An 18,196-nucleotide genomic window follows, 5' to 3' on the forward strand; every position below is an offset into this window, starting at 1 on the left:
GTCAGTAGTGGCTATTGTCAAGTTACCTTAAAGACACATCACAAAATAACTGTAATCTTTTGTATTTCCATGATGGTAATTATACATGTTTTGTATTGAGAAATGAGAAATAACAAGTATCTAGTTACAATTTGACAGTAACAGATATAAGGCTAAGACAATGAATTGAATGTCTAAATATATTATTCATTTAATGTAGTAGTATGCACGGTACTTCATGTATTAAGGTGAGACCACAGTGTAAGATAGTTTTTATTCTATGTTTATAAAACTATACTGAGAAGAGAATGGCTGAATAAGTTTGCAGATGAAGTTGTGAAAACAGGGCATAGATTGTCCACCTGTCATCTTGTAGAATAGTTGTATTATACCAGTATTACCAGAAGTATTTGCACCAAGTTCATGTTGGAGGAAAGAGTAGACCACTAGGTATTGGTGGTTCTTTAACACTTCTTATTTCCTGAATACCGATGGATAAAAATAAATGCTATAACCTATAATTAACGGTTAATGCGAATACGCTAATGTTACACACCGATAGCCACACGAGAACTACATGCAGATATAGACTTGCCACAGTTCGCTACTCCGAAAATATAAAGTGGTAATATTGGACTGGGTATGGATTTTAAGACTAACAAATCTATTATAACCTCTCCTTATGTACAATCTCACACTTAGATTTCATCTCTATATAGCTTTTCTATTACCAAATGGTTTTCATTACTGTATGTAATCGAGCAGCGCAGGCTTACTCCAAAGGCTTACCCTACTTTTTAATGCTTACTCTCAAGGCTTTATAAGACTAGTAGATCTACATTAACCAATAGAACGTTATCTTTAAAACAATGGTTTTAAACAATGTTTGTATACGAGTAACGGAAGCTTACTCCAAAGGCTAACACTCTTTTCGAAGGCTTGCTCTCAAGTATTTATAAAATTAGCGAAACTACATTAACAACCTACTTTTGTGGTAAAGGTCGTTGACTTCAAATCACTTGCCCCTCTCCGACGTTGAATTCTTCATTTGTGAAAGCCATTTAGGACCAAATAATGCAGGAAGAAGCACCTGTGGTCTTCCGTTAAACCAAGCAAATAACCAAACAAATTCTCTTAAACAATGTTTTTTTCATTACTTTTTCAAAACGAGCAAAGGTGGCCTCCTTCAGAGGCTTACCCCTTTGAACGCTAGCTTCAAAGGATTTTTAAAGCTATTTTCAAATAAGAAATAACGACAAGATTAGATAACAATCTGCTTAAATACCTGTCATATCACTTGTTAAAAAGGTGTAATGGTGTGTATTGTTTCAGTGTAAGTGTAAAAGTTAACACTCAAACACTAAAGAAAGTTAGCAATGTTATAATTGAATATCATTAATTCTAAAAACATGTGCTTTCGATCTTGTTTTGAGATTTTGAATTGGGTTGAATTAATATTTCAAGTGATCTTCACAGGAAATGTACATGTGTGCAAAATATTATTCTGTCATTTTCATTATACCGTTGGTGATAGGAAAACCACATAACATTTAAAACTGGTGCTGTAATGAAATGTTAGGACTCAGTACAACACAGAAAATTTAGGCATTAGCAATGCCTGCCCTGTGTGACAACACCTCTTGGTTGCCACAGAAATGTCATTATTTGCTATATTTCAAAATGAGTAAACGTAAACTACTGTTTCTTAAACTGAGAGCAACGGCACCTGGTCCCCCGGACTGACTGTATGACTAATTGTTTAAGACAATTAACTCTGTGATATTACATTTGCAGGAAACGTGAGGATAGATGCAGGGCGGAAAATTATGTGGAAGACATTGCTCCCAATTACTCAGACATAACCTTTCAAAGGACTTTTCGAATGTCCAGGGAATCCTTCAATACAGTTTACCATTATTTGAAGGATTGTCATGAGTTAGCAGTTACGGAGGGCAATGAGGGACGGACAACAGTTCTAATCATAAAACAGCTACTGATTACCCTGTGGTATATGGGTACACTGGAAACAATTTATCGTATCGCAGACAGATTCGGAATATCGGAAAGTGCAGTAATCGATTCTAGAAACTCAATAGTTGCTGCACCAATCAGACATTTGAAAAGTAAATTAATATCTTGGCCAACGCCTCAAGAAAAGCAATGTATCAAAGATAACTATGAAAATAAAACGGTTTACCTGGTATCGTTCGATGTTTAGATGGAACACACATTAAAATAAGTGCACGCAGACATCATCATAAAGCGGACAGAATTGCAAGGAATCTACAATATTAATCACTGACAGTTAGATTTAAATGCAATAACTAAATCATAACTAAATAAAATGGTTTAACAAAATTTATTTCAGAACAATAGTGTCAATAAAATGACTTGTATCTTCAAGTATAAACTTACATGAAAAAATCAAATAGTTCACAATTTATTTCAGAACAAAACTGTGTCAATAAAATCACTTGTATCTTCAAGTTTAAGCCTATACCTTAAATAACAATTGTGTCCGCAGGTGTGATGCCCCCAATTTTCAACTATATTAGAAAAAGACTGCTCGGGTATCTTTAAGGACTATTTCTAATAAAAAAAATACGCTTGCGTGATGATCGGTCATTTTAAATGAGTGCGTCTATGCCATTCCAAACCTCTCCTTTTAATGACATTAAAGGGAGATAATTAAAAAACTAGCTAAGGTAGAGTAATGATTCTTTGACACTGCAATTTCCGTCAATTGCGTTTATCATTTTGTAAAGTTTCATGGGAATGCCGTCAATACTTTCAAAGTTATGCTAAGGAAAAGCCGTATTTTGTATAATAAAGGGAAATGATTCAAAAATTAGATAAGACAGAGTTATGATTCTATGACACTTCAATTTCTGCAAAGGGCCTCTATCATTTTGTGAAGTTTCAATGAGATGGCCTTAAATTTCAAGAAATGCTCCACAAGGTCTTGTTTTGTATAATAAAGGGAGATAATTAAAAAAAGGTAAAGAAGAGTTATTGTTCTTTGTCACTGCACTTCCCGTCAATGGCCTGATTATGGGAAGTTTGAATGAAATATCATCCTCATATTATCACGAGACATTTGTTTACATCTTTCCTCAAAATTCATTCATCAACTCGTCATTTTGCTCCTTCCCTAACCCTAACCCTAACGCTAAACCCTAACCATAACCCATTACCCTAACCCTAACCATTTTTTCATACCCGTCATCCCAGCTCCTATCCATACCTTTATTCATACCCTTTATATTACTCTTACTCATTACCCCTAACTCTTACGTATAGCCGTTGCCCATCTTCTATATTAAGGTGGTACACATGGCAAAGGGTGGGCCAGTTGATTACCAGCCCTAAATCAAATGGAATCAATGTAGCTGAACATAGTCAAAGGAGCTATAAATCAGTTAAATAAAAGGAAAACAAACTAGAAAACTGAAAACAGACGCGTAAAATTGAAGCTAGTTAATGGACTCCTCCCCTTCGGATCGATCCCGATGGCTAGCTGGTCCCGGAGGACTCTCTGGAGATGAAGGCGGTGGAAGCGGAGTAGATGTTTCTTCACACAACATTTATTTATTTATTTATTTGGGTTTTACGGCGCACCAACACAGTATAGGTTATATGGCGCCAAACAGGACTACACATTTTGGTTCCACATCTCATTTACATCGAAATAAAAACATGAGGTATGGAATCAAAATTTGCATACCTGCTGGAATCACAGAGTTACTGCAAAACCAAGTGTTAAGTCCCTATTAGTAACCTCATACGATCATGCAAGGGTAAGGCAGTGGTTTCAATTCTTTTCATACATAGGTTGTCCCAGAACCACATGGGGCTCTTCACACAACAGTTTGAAGTCAACCGAGCCATTGAGTAGGAACTCAACAACCAGGTTGACTTCTTTCAGTTCCCAGAAGCCAAAGCCTAAATGGCCAAACACCTCTACCTCCACCATCTCCATCGCCAGAGAAGAAACAAAAGCGTCCAAGAGAGGAAAGTTCCTTCTCTACACAAGAACTATAGAAGAAGGAGTGCCCATAGTGAGAGAGAGAATTCAACTGAATTGACCTAAACAGGTGCTAAAAGGTAATAAGTCTTACTTTGATTTCATTGGCTGAAATTAATAACGGGTGGTGGCCTTCAATATAACACCAATCAAAAGTGTGCATGTTGAATATTTAAAAATGCTAAGGTCACTCTGTTCAGAACCTAAGTAGGTAACTCTGTTTATAGCTAGCAAACTAACTCGCTTTATTTTTATATAATAATGGTCTGACTGTTCCCATAGAATATTAAAATGCCTTTACTCATGTCTGTTACCTATAAGACATACATGATAACTGATACACATGCTTGGTTAAACGGTTTTAAATTTGGTGGTTGACTTTCCCAGTTTACTATAGTTAACTATCGTTAACTAAAGGGATAAATGAAAATTTATGCTTAATGATTAACCGCTATTAACTACTACAGTTAACTATCTTTTACTGCTATACTGAATTATACTGAATTATCTACAGTTAACAATCATCAACTAAAAAAGATTAAAGTAGAAAATCTGTATTATTAAACGCATCCAAATCACAAATGTAACGACAGTGTTATTTAAAAAAAACAAGATGTGCGCACGCATCACGTGACATTTTCAACCAATAAAAACCAAATAAGTCACGTGATAAAATCAACCAATGAGAAGCCGTCATCTCATTCAATCTCATCTCATCTCGTATTTTACCTATACCCTAACCCAAACCCTAACCCACAAAAGCGGAATTCGTTGCCTGGGCACATTTCATTAGAAGTTTCTTAGAAGACCAGCAATTAGTTCTTAGAGAAAAAAACAGCAAAATAAGTAAAAGTTATTGTTCGAGGAATAGGACTGCATCGTGTTTAAGAGCCCGCCCGCTTAGCTCAGTAGGTAAGAGCGTTGGTCTACGGATGGCGGGGTCGTGAGTTCGATCCTCGGGCGGGGCATTTATGTGCATTTTAGTCAGAGACTCCTTTAAATCACACATGAAATACAGTAAAAGTATTAATAATGAAAAAAAAAAATATTATAAGTTATAATGTAGTAACTCATCGTAATTGCCTCCGTTGAAAGAAGTACATTAAAAATAAACCCTCAATTTTCCTTTTTTGGCACCCTAACCCTAACCCTGTTTTGCCTTTAAGTGACACATTTACTTCAAACGGAAAAGGAAAATAATAGGACGGGCATTGGCAGCATATTGTCGATGATTGTGTGTAAAGTTTGAGAGAGGTAGGTGTAAGAGTATTCATGTAATTGAACGACCAAATGTATGAGGACACACATACAAACAGACCGAACAGACAGACCGCTTGGTGACTCCTATATTCAATCCTCCTTCAAACTTCGTTTGTGGGTTCTAATAATGAAGAAATACTACAGGAGCAAGGGAAAAGCCGATATTGTATGGTTAAGTCAGTTGCTAACAGGCATACAGTCTCTTTTACGAAAGTCGCAATCGTTTGTACAGTACTACAAGCAAACATGCATACAGTCAGGACATCACATTGAATCTTCTTTCATTGACGGGTATAAAACTAATGCAATTGGAGATTTTAGCAATGATTTTATATTATTTCACCAAAACTAGTATTGTTTCTTTATCAATGAAACAGTGGGATTTATCATTTAGATCATTCTTCAAGCAAGAAAATAATGTACTTTTGATCCCGACAATGTACTATTTTTGGATAAAATCAATGATCAATCGATTTTGTTTCGCTATACCTTAACCTGTAATCAGTCTTACACATTATATCAAGAAAAAAATCATGTTCAGCTTCCAATTAGACATAAACATGCATACAAACAAAGCATATCAATCTTTTTAAAACGGTGTTTCTTAAATTTTAACAGTCAGTTTATTGTCCTGATCGGTCGCAACAAGAAGAGGGACAATATAGTCGTTTATAGGATGTGTATCGGTATCAATCCTTGACAGAACGTATTCAAAACTTATCCCAAACTTCCAAGTTTCTCCAACGTTTGAACATACACAAAAGTTTGAGAGATCCGTAACCATTTTAGTCCAATTTGGTTGAAACTTCAACGTAGTATTTAATCGCGTCCTGTATTTTTTGTTCCTCGCTTCTCATTATTTTCCCTTACTAAGACGTACTTCTCCGTATTTATCCGTATCCGCCTCCCACAGACAAATCCCCACCGTACCGTACCTCAACGCACGGACATATCCGTATGTGTGACTGTAGCTCTAGCCAGTAAATGGTGAGTGCCCATTGCGTTACACACAAAAAGTGTAATTGGGTTCTATTGTGCATTTTTGGTAAAATAATCTTAGACATTTCACCCAAGTATATTATCTCGATCAGAATTAAAGAATATACACCAATCGGTGTAACGGTGGTAACAAAGGAACAATCGCACTACTGATAAATTTTTGTTCTGTTTTTATAACATTATGACAACATTATAGGATACATGTATAAAAGTTCAGTTTTTTAACAAAGGAAATCAGGTAAAATTGTACGCAGGCGTGTTCTTATTGTTAATATATAGGTAAACTAATTAAAACTATGAATTATTTAAAATATAAATGTTAATATTTTCCTAGAGATACTGAAACTTTTGTGTTCTTTCTGTTCTTCATGTATTTCCCCGCTGCAAACAAAACAATCCGACCCTAATATACCCTGATTAGGCTAGCACCAGGAAGACACAACGAAATGTGCTAAAAAAACTACGCGCACACCAAAAAGAAGATATGAAAATCTTCTTGACAGTGAAAGTAATGAGAACTACTAATTAAGAGGTTTGTTTTTCGAGACCTCTGTTTACAATGGCATGGTAACAATTTGAAAAAAAAAAACAACATTATTTCGTTTAACATCGTACTGGTTCTCCACATCTGATTCACTTGTTACTTGTGGTAGTAAAGGCAATAAGTCAATTATAATTGTAAAAAATCCAGGAAATGGACAGATTTACAAAAATAAATGACTATTAGGTCGACAAAACTTGTGCAGTCCAAGATATATAATAATATATAAAGGCATAAAATGTGTGATATGAATTAATGCCAACTGTCAATATTATTTCAGACACGTCCTAAATGTATCACGAAAAATTGACTGGGTTATTTTCCAAGATACATTTTTGTTATCTATTGTCCATGTTAATTGTACAGAAAATCGTCACAATTTTCATAAGCAGTTTATTAATTAACTTGGAGTAAATTTTTGGTATGTGTATTGTATGCAATTACATAGAATAAAATATCCTGCTCCGCCATCTTTGAAAGAGTATACCCGTATTGACTTTCAGACAATATCAAGACCTGTTTAGAATTTAATGTCATAACTTTACAGAAAAAAACAAGGAAGTATATCCAACAGGGAAAGCCACGTTCCAAAAACGCAGCCTCCCCAAAGGCACATACGAACAATACCATTCTGTGAAAGTCATGTTTAGATCTATTTTCAAAATAGTAAAACTGGTCGGAAGTTTTTCACTTAAAACGGACTTTCTTTTTGAACAAAGAATAATGATTTATAATAATACAACACCCACAGGACCAGCAACAACTGTTTATAAGTATTCTTATTGCATTATTACTCCAAATAATTTGACATAAAAGAAAGTAAATGGCATACATGGCGGCGGTTAATTGATATTTTGACCGTGCTTTAAAATCGGTTCATAGATCATTATTGCAGTTGTAACTTCTTAATATCATATTAGAGAATATTGCTAATATCTCAAATGAATTGTCTTGTCTGTTTCCATGTGCATTTTTCACGTTTCATAGAATAAAATATTGGTTCAAACAATTACTTTAAATTAGAACAATTGAATAATAATTTCTATATATGTTGCCATATTGACAGCACATTGTCTCGAAAACGTTTAAGGCTGTAAAACCTTAAGAAAATATTACATTTGAAATGTTCATATTTACCTATACTTTGATGTCTAAATTATAACATTATCTAAGGTTAAACTATAATCAATTTATGATTGAGTTTGGTGAAAACTAACATGTTTTTAACGATTTTCAAAACAATTAAAAATCTCCAAAACGAATCGCTTATGTTAATTCCTCAACGGAGGCTGTTATAAAAGTATTGCTTCAAAAACATTTGATATGTTACAAAACTAAGCAATACTTAAGGGATACATTTCAGGCAAACATAGAAGTAAGTGTTCTTTTTTCAATAAAGAAAAACGTTATATTAGGCTCTCAGAAGTTTATATCTTTTTTACAAAATATTCCGGTCATCGTAGTACCAAACGGTCGATAAATGAAGAAATGTTGAGGCTATAACCATCCGATCCATTCTTTCATTTTTGTTTGATCCTTGCAGAGAATCGATCTTAGTTTATGAAACAATATTTAATTCCGTGTTCTGACACCGGGCTGTATTCTTCGTTATCTGGATAAATGTCGTTTCGCCAGTACTTCCAGTTAATCAAACGTGCAAAACTACCTTAAGAACGTCTGAAGATTTTTTAAGAATCAAATCGGCAGCAATCGAGATTATAATTTATGTTAAAATGTTATAAATATACAATGGAAAATATCCTCAAATTTTTTGGACGATATATGCGATGTATAAAATTAAAGCAAGTACAATATAAACCTTGTTTGATCATGATTCACATGGTAATGGATATTTAACAGTTAAGTAGATACCAACGCTATCAGAGTGGCTTAACAAAACTACTGCCTCGTATTTTCCGCTCTATTTCGCAGGAAGCTTTTCAGTTAATTACTTTTTTACTAATTGATATTGCAGTTAGGTGCCGAAATAGTTTGACGCATCTTCTGAAATAATCGGAGTTTGTAATCCATCTCTAGGGTATAACTTAAATGGAATATATAACTTCTAGAGCTGTGCGTTGGAGATGTCAATAAAACATTCTGGATACTTGTGTAGGCATATAACAATAACGCTTCTAATCGTTTTATATTTTGAATATGGATACATATATCAAAAGGTAAGTTTAAATTCAAACGTTTTTTATGGTTAGACAACTGGCACCTAACCAAAAAGAACATAACAATGTAAATGCTACTTTCTACTCCTAGTCATACTGTAAGAACCATCTCATGAGCGTGAAAAATATACTTACCCATTTTTGTCGGGCATTTCTCCCCTCAAAGGCGCTGTCCGGTAAATGGGTACTTTGCATTTTCGATAAGTAATTTATTTTCCATCACGCGACAGTCTTAGTATCTCATAACTCCGTATATTTTCTGCTTCCGTTAACGTTAAAGAAAAACTTGGATATTCTTCTCTTATGTAGTTCCGGTCTTGATAACAAATATATTCTTATCGGTTTATAAGTCAATATTCGTCAATCGTCCTTTAAAGCGACTAACCCGCACATTATGAGTTTTGAGATTTTAAAAATTTTTTTTTATCGAAAGTGAGTCAATAAGTGAGTTGGGTTTCGCCGAGAAGAAGCCACATTGCAAACGCCAACTGTAAAGCATAAACATTTATGTAAAACTGTAAAACATACCTTAAAGCATCCATGTAAAAATGTAAAGCACACTGCATAATGTAAAGCATATCTAAAATCATCCATGTAAAAATGTAAAGAATATCTAAAATCAGTTACGTAAAACTGTATATACGTATGTGTTAAAATATCAGCTGCAAACATAATAATATTGCAAAAGATGTAAATAAAACTATGAAATGTTAGATTTTTTGATAAATACCTATCTGCTTTAAAAACGATAAAATATTTCCGACTGAAACGTTTTCAAATAACTCAAAGATTGAACGTCATAATATGTACTGCGTTGTGTAGCAAAGACCACGCAGTCCATTAAGGTATGTTTAATAGTTGACATGGTACGCATTCGGGTTGATCTTCTTTATTAAAAAGATAAGAATGAGTCAAACAGGTATGAAATAATTTCCTCCCTGCGAACAGATCTGTTCCCTTGGTGCCATTCCCCTAGAGTAGGTTTGATATCATAAAATTTATTGAATGAAGCATTGTTCCATGTCGATTGCCATTTAGATAAAATGTATTTGTTTATATTAGGCCTAAAATCAGTATGTGATAATTTCAAATTAGATTGTGATAATGAGAGGGATTTCTTTGCTGCAGTATCAGCATCCTCCTTTCCATGAATATCAACATGACTGGGAATCCAACAAAATATGATAGACTATTTTTAAAGTTCATGAACCCTGAGAAGAATATTTTGAATGAAAGGATTTTCCATGTTTCGGAAGGCGAAAATGTAGAAAGCAGGAAGTTGTCAGCAACAGTGCACAAATGATGGTAAATTTTAATTGTTTTGAATCAGAAGGAATGAGAATCAAAGCTAGTTTGGATAACATATGGGACAAAAAATGAATGCAAGAAAGAACGCTTATTGGGGAATGGTAAGAAATAAGGGTAATTTGAAATTTCATGAGAAATTGATAAAGGGAACCCTATACTTATACCAAGAAAATTTCAAAAGTTTGAGTTTCAGAATGAAAATGAAGATCAGAAAAGATTGAGAGAAAGTGCCGTTTTACATTATTTGAGAATGGAGATAGAAATGAGAAAATTAGGAGAAGCCTCGTGCAATGAGCGCGCAAGAAATATTGACAAAGAAATGGAAGAATGTATACTTTCAAAATGTTTAGGCAGTGTTGCCAACTTTTAAGTTGAACTTTGGCGAAAAGATGTTACAAGAAGTTAAGAAATTAGTCATAAAAAATGGAAAAATAATAAATTTGTTGAAATCATACGAAGACGAATTTATAGTAAAGAATCAAAATGCTAATCCAATTTTTAGGAATAAAGGTACAAATCAAGGAAATACACAAAGGGATCGGAAAACATACGCAGAGGCTGTAAAGCAAAATGTTCCTAAAACACGCAAAACCAAAATGAAAGTATAGAAGCTCTGCTACGACAACTGTTATCAAACTTTAACAATTTATTTTTATTTATTTTGTTGGGTTTAACGTCGCACCGACACAATTTTAGGTCATATGGTGACTTTCCAGCTTTTAATGGTGGAGGAAGACCCCAGGTGCCCCTCCATGCACTATTTCATCACGAGCGGGCACCTGGGTAGAACCACCGACCTTCCGTAAGCCAGCTGGATGGCTTCCTCACGTGAAGAATTCTACGCCCCAAATGAGGTTTCGAACCCACATCGATGAGGGGCAAATGGTTTCAAACTTTAACAAGATCAAGAAAGTCGAAACCAGCAACAAAGAAGGCCTAAAGGAAGTGGACCTTGGAAAAGAAATTTATATCGCGGAAGAGAAGGAGACAGATCTATTAATTCTAAAATAATTTGTGAAGAAGAAGTGGTTACGCCTGATAACTATCGTTCTTTTCTAGAAGCGGACCACAACTGGAGAAGCCAATTATAAAGGAGAGTAACCTAGCTGAAACAAATAAATGTTTTACAATCTTTCCCATGTGGTTCTGGGACAATCTGTGTATGAAAAGAATTGGAACCACTACCTTACCCTTGCATGATCGTAAGTGGCGACTAATAGGGTCTTAACACTTGGTTTTGCTGTAACTCTGTGATTCCAGCAGGTATGCAAATTTTGATTCCATACCTCATGTTTTTACTTCGATGTAAATGAGATGTGAAACCAAAATTTGTAGTCATGTTTGGTACCACATAACCTATACTGTGTTGGTGCGCCGTAAAACCCAAATAAATAAATACAATCTTTCTAATCGTAAACTTAATGATGTTGAAAAATGTGTCCAATAGTAGCTGACCCTAACTGTGAAACAAGCCGCCTTAGCTGTTTTTCAGATACTTTACGTAAACCATTTCTAAATAAAGCACAAAGTTATTTACGGGATAATATAGAATTCCTTAATTTTTTACCTAAAACAGCGCCACAAGAAACTATATTAGTTTCATTCGATGTGTTAGTTTAAATTCTAACATTCCACAAGAATTAGGTCTGGAAGCCATATCATTTAGGTCAAATAGACACCCGCATTTACATCATGAGAGGTTCAATAAACACTTTATTCTTGAAAGTTTGAAAATTTGTCGCCTGATTCTTATAGTGCTCTATCTCCATTTTTTGAAAAAAATGGGATTTTTACATCAGTTTGTTTGTCTTGCAGAGCCCCATCGTTCTGGAGTAAGAAAACGTAACTTGTGACGTCATAGAGGAAGATCCTGCATAATACTTTGCTCCATGTCCTCTGTTTGAATGTAACAGTGACGATTAAAGTACTCTATCTCCAGGACTTAAAGCACTGTAATATTAAAAATTATTCTGACCAATCATACACATAAACTAACATCATGTGATCATCATTAGAATTTCTAAAGGGGTGTTCTATCTCTAGGTATCTTAATCCAGAATTGCTCTAACTCCATTTTAACCAATAGAATGCACAATTACATGCATGTGATCAAAACAAAATATGGCTGATAGGCAAAGTTGGTAGCATGTTTGAAATATACTTAGAATGCCTATCTACACGACATGCAAAGGTGAGATTGCTTTTTATAGCTTACATATATTATTTTATCATTTTATTACTTATACAAACACATAGCGTTGTCAAGCTATAGGCAAGAAAATACATGCAATATTTTTCAACAGACCTGTAGTCATGTGTATTTCGGATAGAAACTATTTTCATCATTCTGAAACTGTATCTTAAGAACTACCACTGAATATAACAGCGATGTTTGCAAACACGCAAATTTGTGATAGTACTAGAGCTAGGTTATTGTCTATTAAGAACAGTAGAAATAAAACCGAAACAGAACATATTTTACTTTACAAAATTACAATAAGGCGCCAACTTATTTTGTTGTTGATCACCTTTTCAGCTATGCAAATTTTGCTGAATTCAGCATTCGTAGGACAACAAGAACTGGCAGTACAATATTTCTACTTCCAGACGCAAAATTCCTATCGTGAAACTTGCAAATCTTGTCACCAGAGAAAATTAAAGACTTAAAGTCAATGCAAAAATTCATGTCACTAGACGGAAGTATGTACATGAAGAAACTGTGAGGAATATAAAAAACGATTGTGTTTGTGACAGATAATAGATTATTTCTTAGAATGTTAAATAGTCAAGACGTTTTCCGAACGGTCGGTGTGAATCAACAAAACTATTAAAGTATCACATGATGTAACTGTATCTAATATGAAACATGTGTGCTATGACTGCGAATGTTTAGTTGCAAAATTAATGCTATGAATTCTAGTAATGATGCTCAGTATTAAGTTGAAATGTATGTCACCAGATTTGAGTACGGCATGCAGAAACTAAATTGAATATATACAAAGAGTGTATCTGAAAGGTATGACTGAGAAATCTAATTTGCAATGTAATATCTTTGAGCCTTAATTTAATAGTCAGAAATATGTGAAAAGTTAACAAGACGCCTAAATGGGCCTTTAGAAGTCCTTCAACTGAAGAAAACCTTAACTATTTGACTTTGCTTCTAACTAGGTTTAGTGAAAATCCTTTAAGCTGTTCATTATTTTTTTATTATTATTTTGCTGTGACGCACCAAAACACATGACCATCGAAAGAAATAATTTAAAGTTATTTCTATTTTTACTGTTGTGGCCCATGAAAGGGCCAAAGTGTCCCTGTTTGAATAGATTTGATATAAGACATAACATGGTAAAGGACCTTATAATGATGATCCAGACAAGATTTTATGAAGACCCATCCAGTTAATGGAAGGAATTTAGTAAAAGTTAACTCTATTTTCAACTCTGGCAGCCCCTAAAAGGGGCCAAGTATCTCCAATTGAATAAATTTTTAAAGGGCCTAATAAAGTTTGATGAAGATCCATCAAGCGGTTCATGAGAAGTAGTCATTTAAAGGCGTTTGTAGTTTAAGGTCTAGTGGCCCCTAAGAGGGCAAAACGCACCCCACATTTAAAAATAATTTGAGAGGTCCTTAAAATGACTCTAAGGACAGAGAATAATGACAGTCCATTGAGTGGTTCATTAGAAGTAGTCGTTAAAGGTATTTTTTAATTTTAGCCCTAGAATGAGCAAACAGCCTCCATTGAATAACATTGGGAGAGAACCGTCTAATGATGCCACTGGCCAAGTCTGCTGAAGATCCGTCAAGCGGTTCATGGCAAGAAAATATTTCTATTTGTAGCTCTAGTTGCCCCTGAGAGGGGCAAAGTGCCCTTAATCAAACACATTTGAGAAAGGACCTTATACTGATCTCTAGACCAACCAAGTTTGGTGAATATCCATCAAGTGGTTCATGAGAAGAAGTCGTTTAAAGGTGTTTCTATTTTGAACTCTAACAGCCCCTGAAAGGGACCAAGTGCCCCCAACAGAAAAAATGTTGGTGAAGATTCTTATAACGATATGCTACAAATCAAGTTTGAAGAAGATCGAGTGGTTCATGAGAAGAAATCAATTAAAGGCATTTCTAATTTTAGCTCTGGTAACCCCTCAAAGGGGCCAATCGTCCCCATTTGAACAAATTTGGGAAAGGACGTTATAACGATGCAACAGGCTATGTTTGATGAAGATCCATCAAGCGGTTCATGAGAAGTTCTTTAAATGTTTTTTTTTTTAATTTCTATTTTTTTACTCTGGTGGCCCTTCAAGGGACCAAGGTTAACCATTTGATCAAACTTGATAGAGATCTATCCCAAAATGCTACTGACCAAGTTTTGGTATAAATGTAACCAGTAGTTTCAGAGGAGAAGAATTTTAAGTACAATGATGACGCAGGAAGACGGACGATGGATGCCGGACAATCCACCTATACTAGTAGCTAAAAAGAGACATGAATATAACATTGGTTGTGTCTTGTAAAAGAGAACTGGTATAACTGAGAAGTACAGTTACATGCAGAAATTAAACATAATATTAAAAAACTGTTGTTTTTGTAAAAGAATAAAGTTATTACTGATAATATTTAGTTGCAAAAACAATGTTGTTAGGTATTGTTATAATGCTAAGTATTATGTTAAACTTTATGCTAACTGATAACAAAACATGGAAAAACTTAATACTCAAGCGTAATGAAAAGCTAGTTGTATTTGACAAATAGAATAGTTACGACTAAAAGGATTTTAGATCTGTTATTCATTGTTGACAATAATTATTGCGGTTACTGAAAAATTAAACTTCAAAATATTTGTGTTGTTGTTTAACACAATACTACGATATGGTTTGTACGAATACCCATCTGCAAGTACGTGGGACCAGTATGCCTAGTTTAAATAGCCATTTATGCCTGTAGCGTAGAAGTAGTTCAGTTAACCCTGAACAATTTGGACAGCATGGTAAAGAGTTGGCAAATCAGTCCAAATCTTCTGACTTCTGAACACCTGCCCCTCACCACTGTTTGAAACCTGGCTTGGTGTGTAGAATTATTTCATGTGAGGAAGCCAGCCAGTTGACACGAAAAAAGTCAGTGCATGTACCAGGTATCCAACCGTGCCAAAATAATAATGCACCTAGAGTCCTCATCCACAATGAAAATCTTGAAAGTATTGTGTCAGATTGACGATACTAAAACCAAACCCATATCCTCCTTGAATTTCAAATGAGTATAGCGACTTTCATTACTGTTTAAGAGGTCATTCGAAAGCCCTTGTCCTGATTTCAATATACATTTGTGATCAATATTATCTTGCTCTATGGCCAATTTTGTAAATTCACAGTGCTCTATCTCCCGATAAAGCAATACACCTTTAACATTCTTTATTATTTTTGTCAAATTTGCTCTATCTCCAAAGTGAAAAACTAAAGTAAAAACGAAATGTATTTAAAAGCATTTATAGTCAGAAAGAACTAAACGCAAGGAACAAGTAGATATATTTATTATCGTTTTCGCCTAGAAATAAAGAAACTAGACGAGAGTTAAACACTGGAAGCGATTTTCGCCACGTTTTAAAAAATGGTAGAGGATCGTTCCACTCAGGCGACGAATTGTTATTAAGTAATAACAGTTTTTCTTTTAATTCTTTGCTTTTTAATCAAAGGCACAGCTATGGGCACAAAAGTTGCACCTACATATGCCACTTCGGTCCTAGGATTTTTGGAAGAACAGTTATATGAAAAAGCGAAACAAGTAAAGGATGAACAATTTGCTCATTATATAATGGAACAGTGGAAAAGATACTTGGATGATTGTTTTATATTTTGGAAACTATCATTTGATTTTAGAACTTTTTAAAAAAATGCTGAATTCACTTCATAAAGATATGTTTTAAAAAGCAAGAGAGTGCCGATAGTCTGCAATTTCTTGATATTTTAGTTATAAAAGAAGGGATAGTAATTTCAACAGATATTTACTTTAATGTAACTGATTCCAAACAATTCTTAAATTTTAAATATTGTCACTCTAAGCATACTTAAACTAATACTCCTTTTTTCTTTAGCTCGTAGACTGTGCACTTTTATTTCGGGCAAAAATATACTTAACACAATATTAATAAAATTAGCTTCTAATTTGATTGATAATGAATACCCAGTATATGTTATAAAAACAGGAATTATAAAAGCTATGCAAATACCCAAATGTACTTTATTATCAGTAAAGGAAAATAAAGAAGAAAAAATCACGCCATATATTTCTACATTCATTTCTAAAAATAAAGAATTATTTGGAATTATATAAAGTAACACGAAAATTTTAAATTTTGATTCCAACATGAAAAAAAAGAAGATAATACCAAAATAATCAAGTGTAAAAGACAATTACCCAACTTTAAACGTATTCTAGTTAAATCAGAGTTTAATGACAATGTCAACCCACCTTCAGCTACCAAATGTAATGAGCCACGCTTTTTCATATAAAATAAACATGGATTATACTGTTCAAAATGTTCTTAATGATTTGGTTTGCAATGGATGCAAAGAGTTTTATATCGGTCAAACAGGTGATAAATTAGGAAACAGAAGGACAGTCCATGATCAGCAAATAAAAGACCCATCAACAAGACAATTGCCCGTTAGAGAACATTTAGATCTATGCTCTAAAATGGACCCACGATATTTAATTTTTCCTTTTTTATAAATTTCATAATAATAATGTTTCAGCTAGATTGTCTAAGGAACGTTACTTTTTCGATATTTTTAAACCCAAACAAAACGAATATTGATGACGTCAGAATATAACGTTGCGTACACATGTGTACACAAGTGACGTTGTGTAGCAACACACATTTTTTATATGTCTGATGATTATGATATGAAAGCGGTAGGTAGACAAAAATACATATTGGATATATATATATATATATATATATATATATATATATATATATATATATATATATATATATATATATATATGGTTTTAATGAAATAGCCAAATCCATTTGAGCTTGTATATTTTATTCATTCCTCAACCGGTTATTCTGCTAAATAACTGATTTTTAATAAGGATCTTGCAGTAAATTGTAACAATATATTTGTAAGAATCATAAAATTGTACTAGAAAATAAAATCAAAGAACCTTTGAATCTACCATGAAATAAATGACGAAACCCCTCGAAGATTCTTCTCATTTTGCATCATTATACAGCTATTTATTGATAACTGTTAAAAATGTTCACACAATTTAAGATCCTTTTTGAAATAATGCATGGAAATTTAAACTGTGTTATTTAAGATATCTAAAATATAAAAATATTTCAATAAACCATCCCCGGAGATATTTATGATGATAAAAATCTCATGCTTGAATCTTTCAAACAGTTCTCAACACATCTCGATACGGAAAGGGCTAAATCAAACATACTCTTCCAACACATAGAATAAATGAGGATTGATATGCAAGGTAATTATTTCGTAAATATTCGTATAAAGTATTTTAACTTTAACACCCTTATTAGAAATTGTAGACGAATGCTTTTCGTGGGAATTCGATAGAAAATATATTGTTAGAACATCAAATACGCGAATAAAGGACAAATTTGATTTTTTTATATTGCACAACGATGTGTGGGTTAGTCGCTTTAACTATACGTGTACGCTAAAAGGTGTTAATGCAACATAAATGTGCAGTGTAAGTTAACAATACAAATGTTTTCAAATTTAAAATCATTTCTAAAATGAGTTTCATTCATCAGTTCGAATTCTATTGCGTAAGTGTGAATATTTTGCATTCTGTTTCTTGTTTGTTTTCACTGATGCAGTATAACATAATGATCTGATATCTGTCAATGATAAATATACAATATTGCACAATATATATAAC

At 33.7% G+C, this 18,196-nt stretch overlaps 1 protein-coding gene across 1 annotated transcript in view; it reads left to right on the forward strand.

Annotated features, from left to right (window-relative positions):
- Window positions 1-6,442: 6,442 nt before the first annotated feature.
- Window positions 6,443-18,196, forward strand: part of LOC123524872 (uncharacterized) — a 192,396-nt gene continuing 180,642 nt past the window's right edge. Inside the window, exon 1 of the mRNA XM_053522050.1 lies at window positions 6,443-8,980. Coding sequence (XP_053378025.1) covers window positions 8,888-8,980 — 93 coding nt within the window. The 5' untranslated portion in view covers window positions 6,443-8,887. The remainder of the gene's footprint in view (window positions 8,981-18,196) is intronic.

Source organism: Mercenaria mercenaria, chromosome 1, assembly GCF_021730395.1.
Source record: "Mercenaria mercenaria strain notata chromosome 1, MADL_Memer_1, whole genome shotgun sequence".
NCBI classification, from domain to species: domain Eukaryota; kingdom Metazoa; phylum Mollusca; class Bivalvia; order Venerida; family Veneridae; genus Mercenaria; species Mercenaria mercenaria.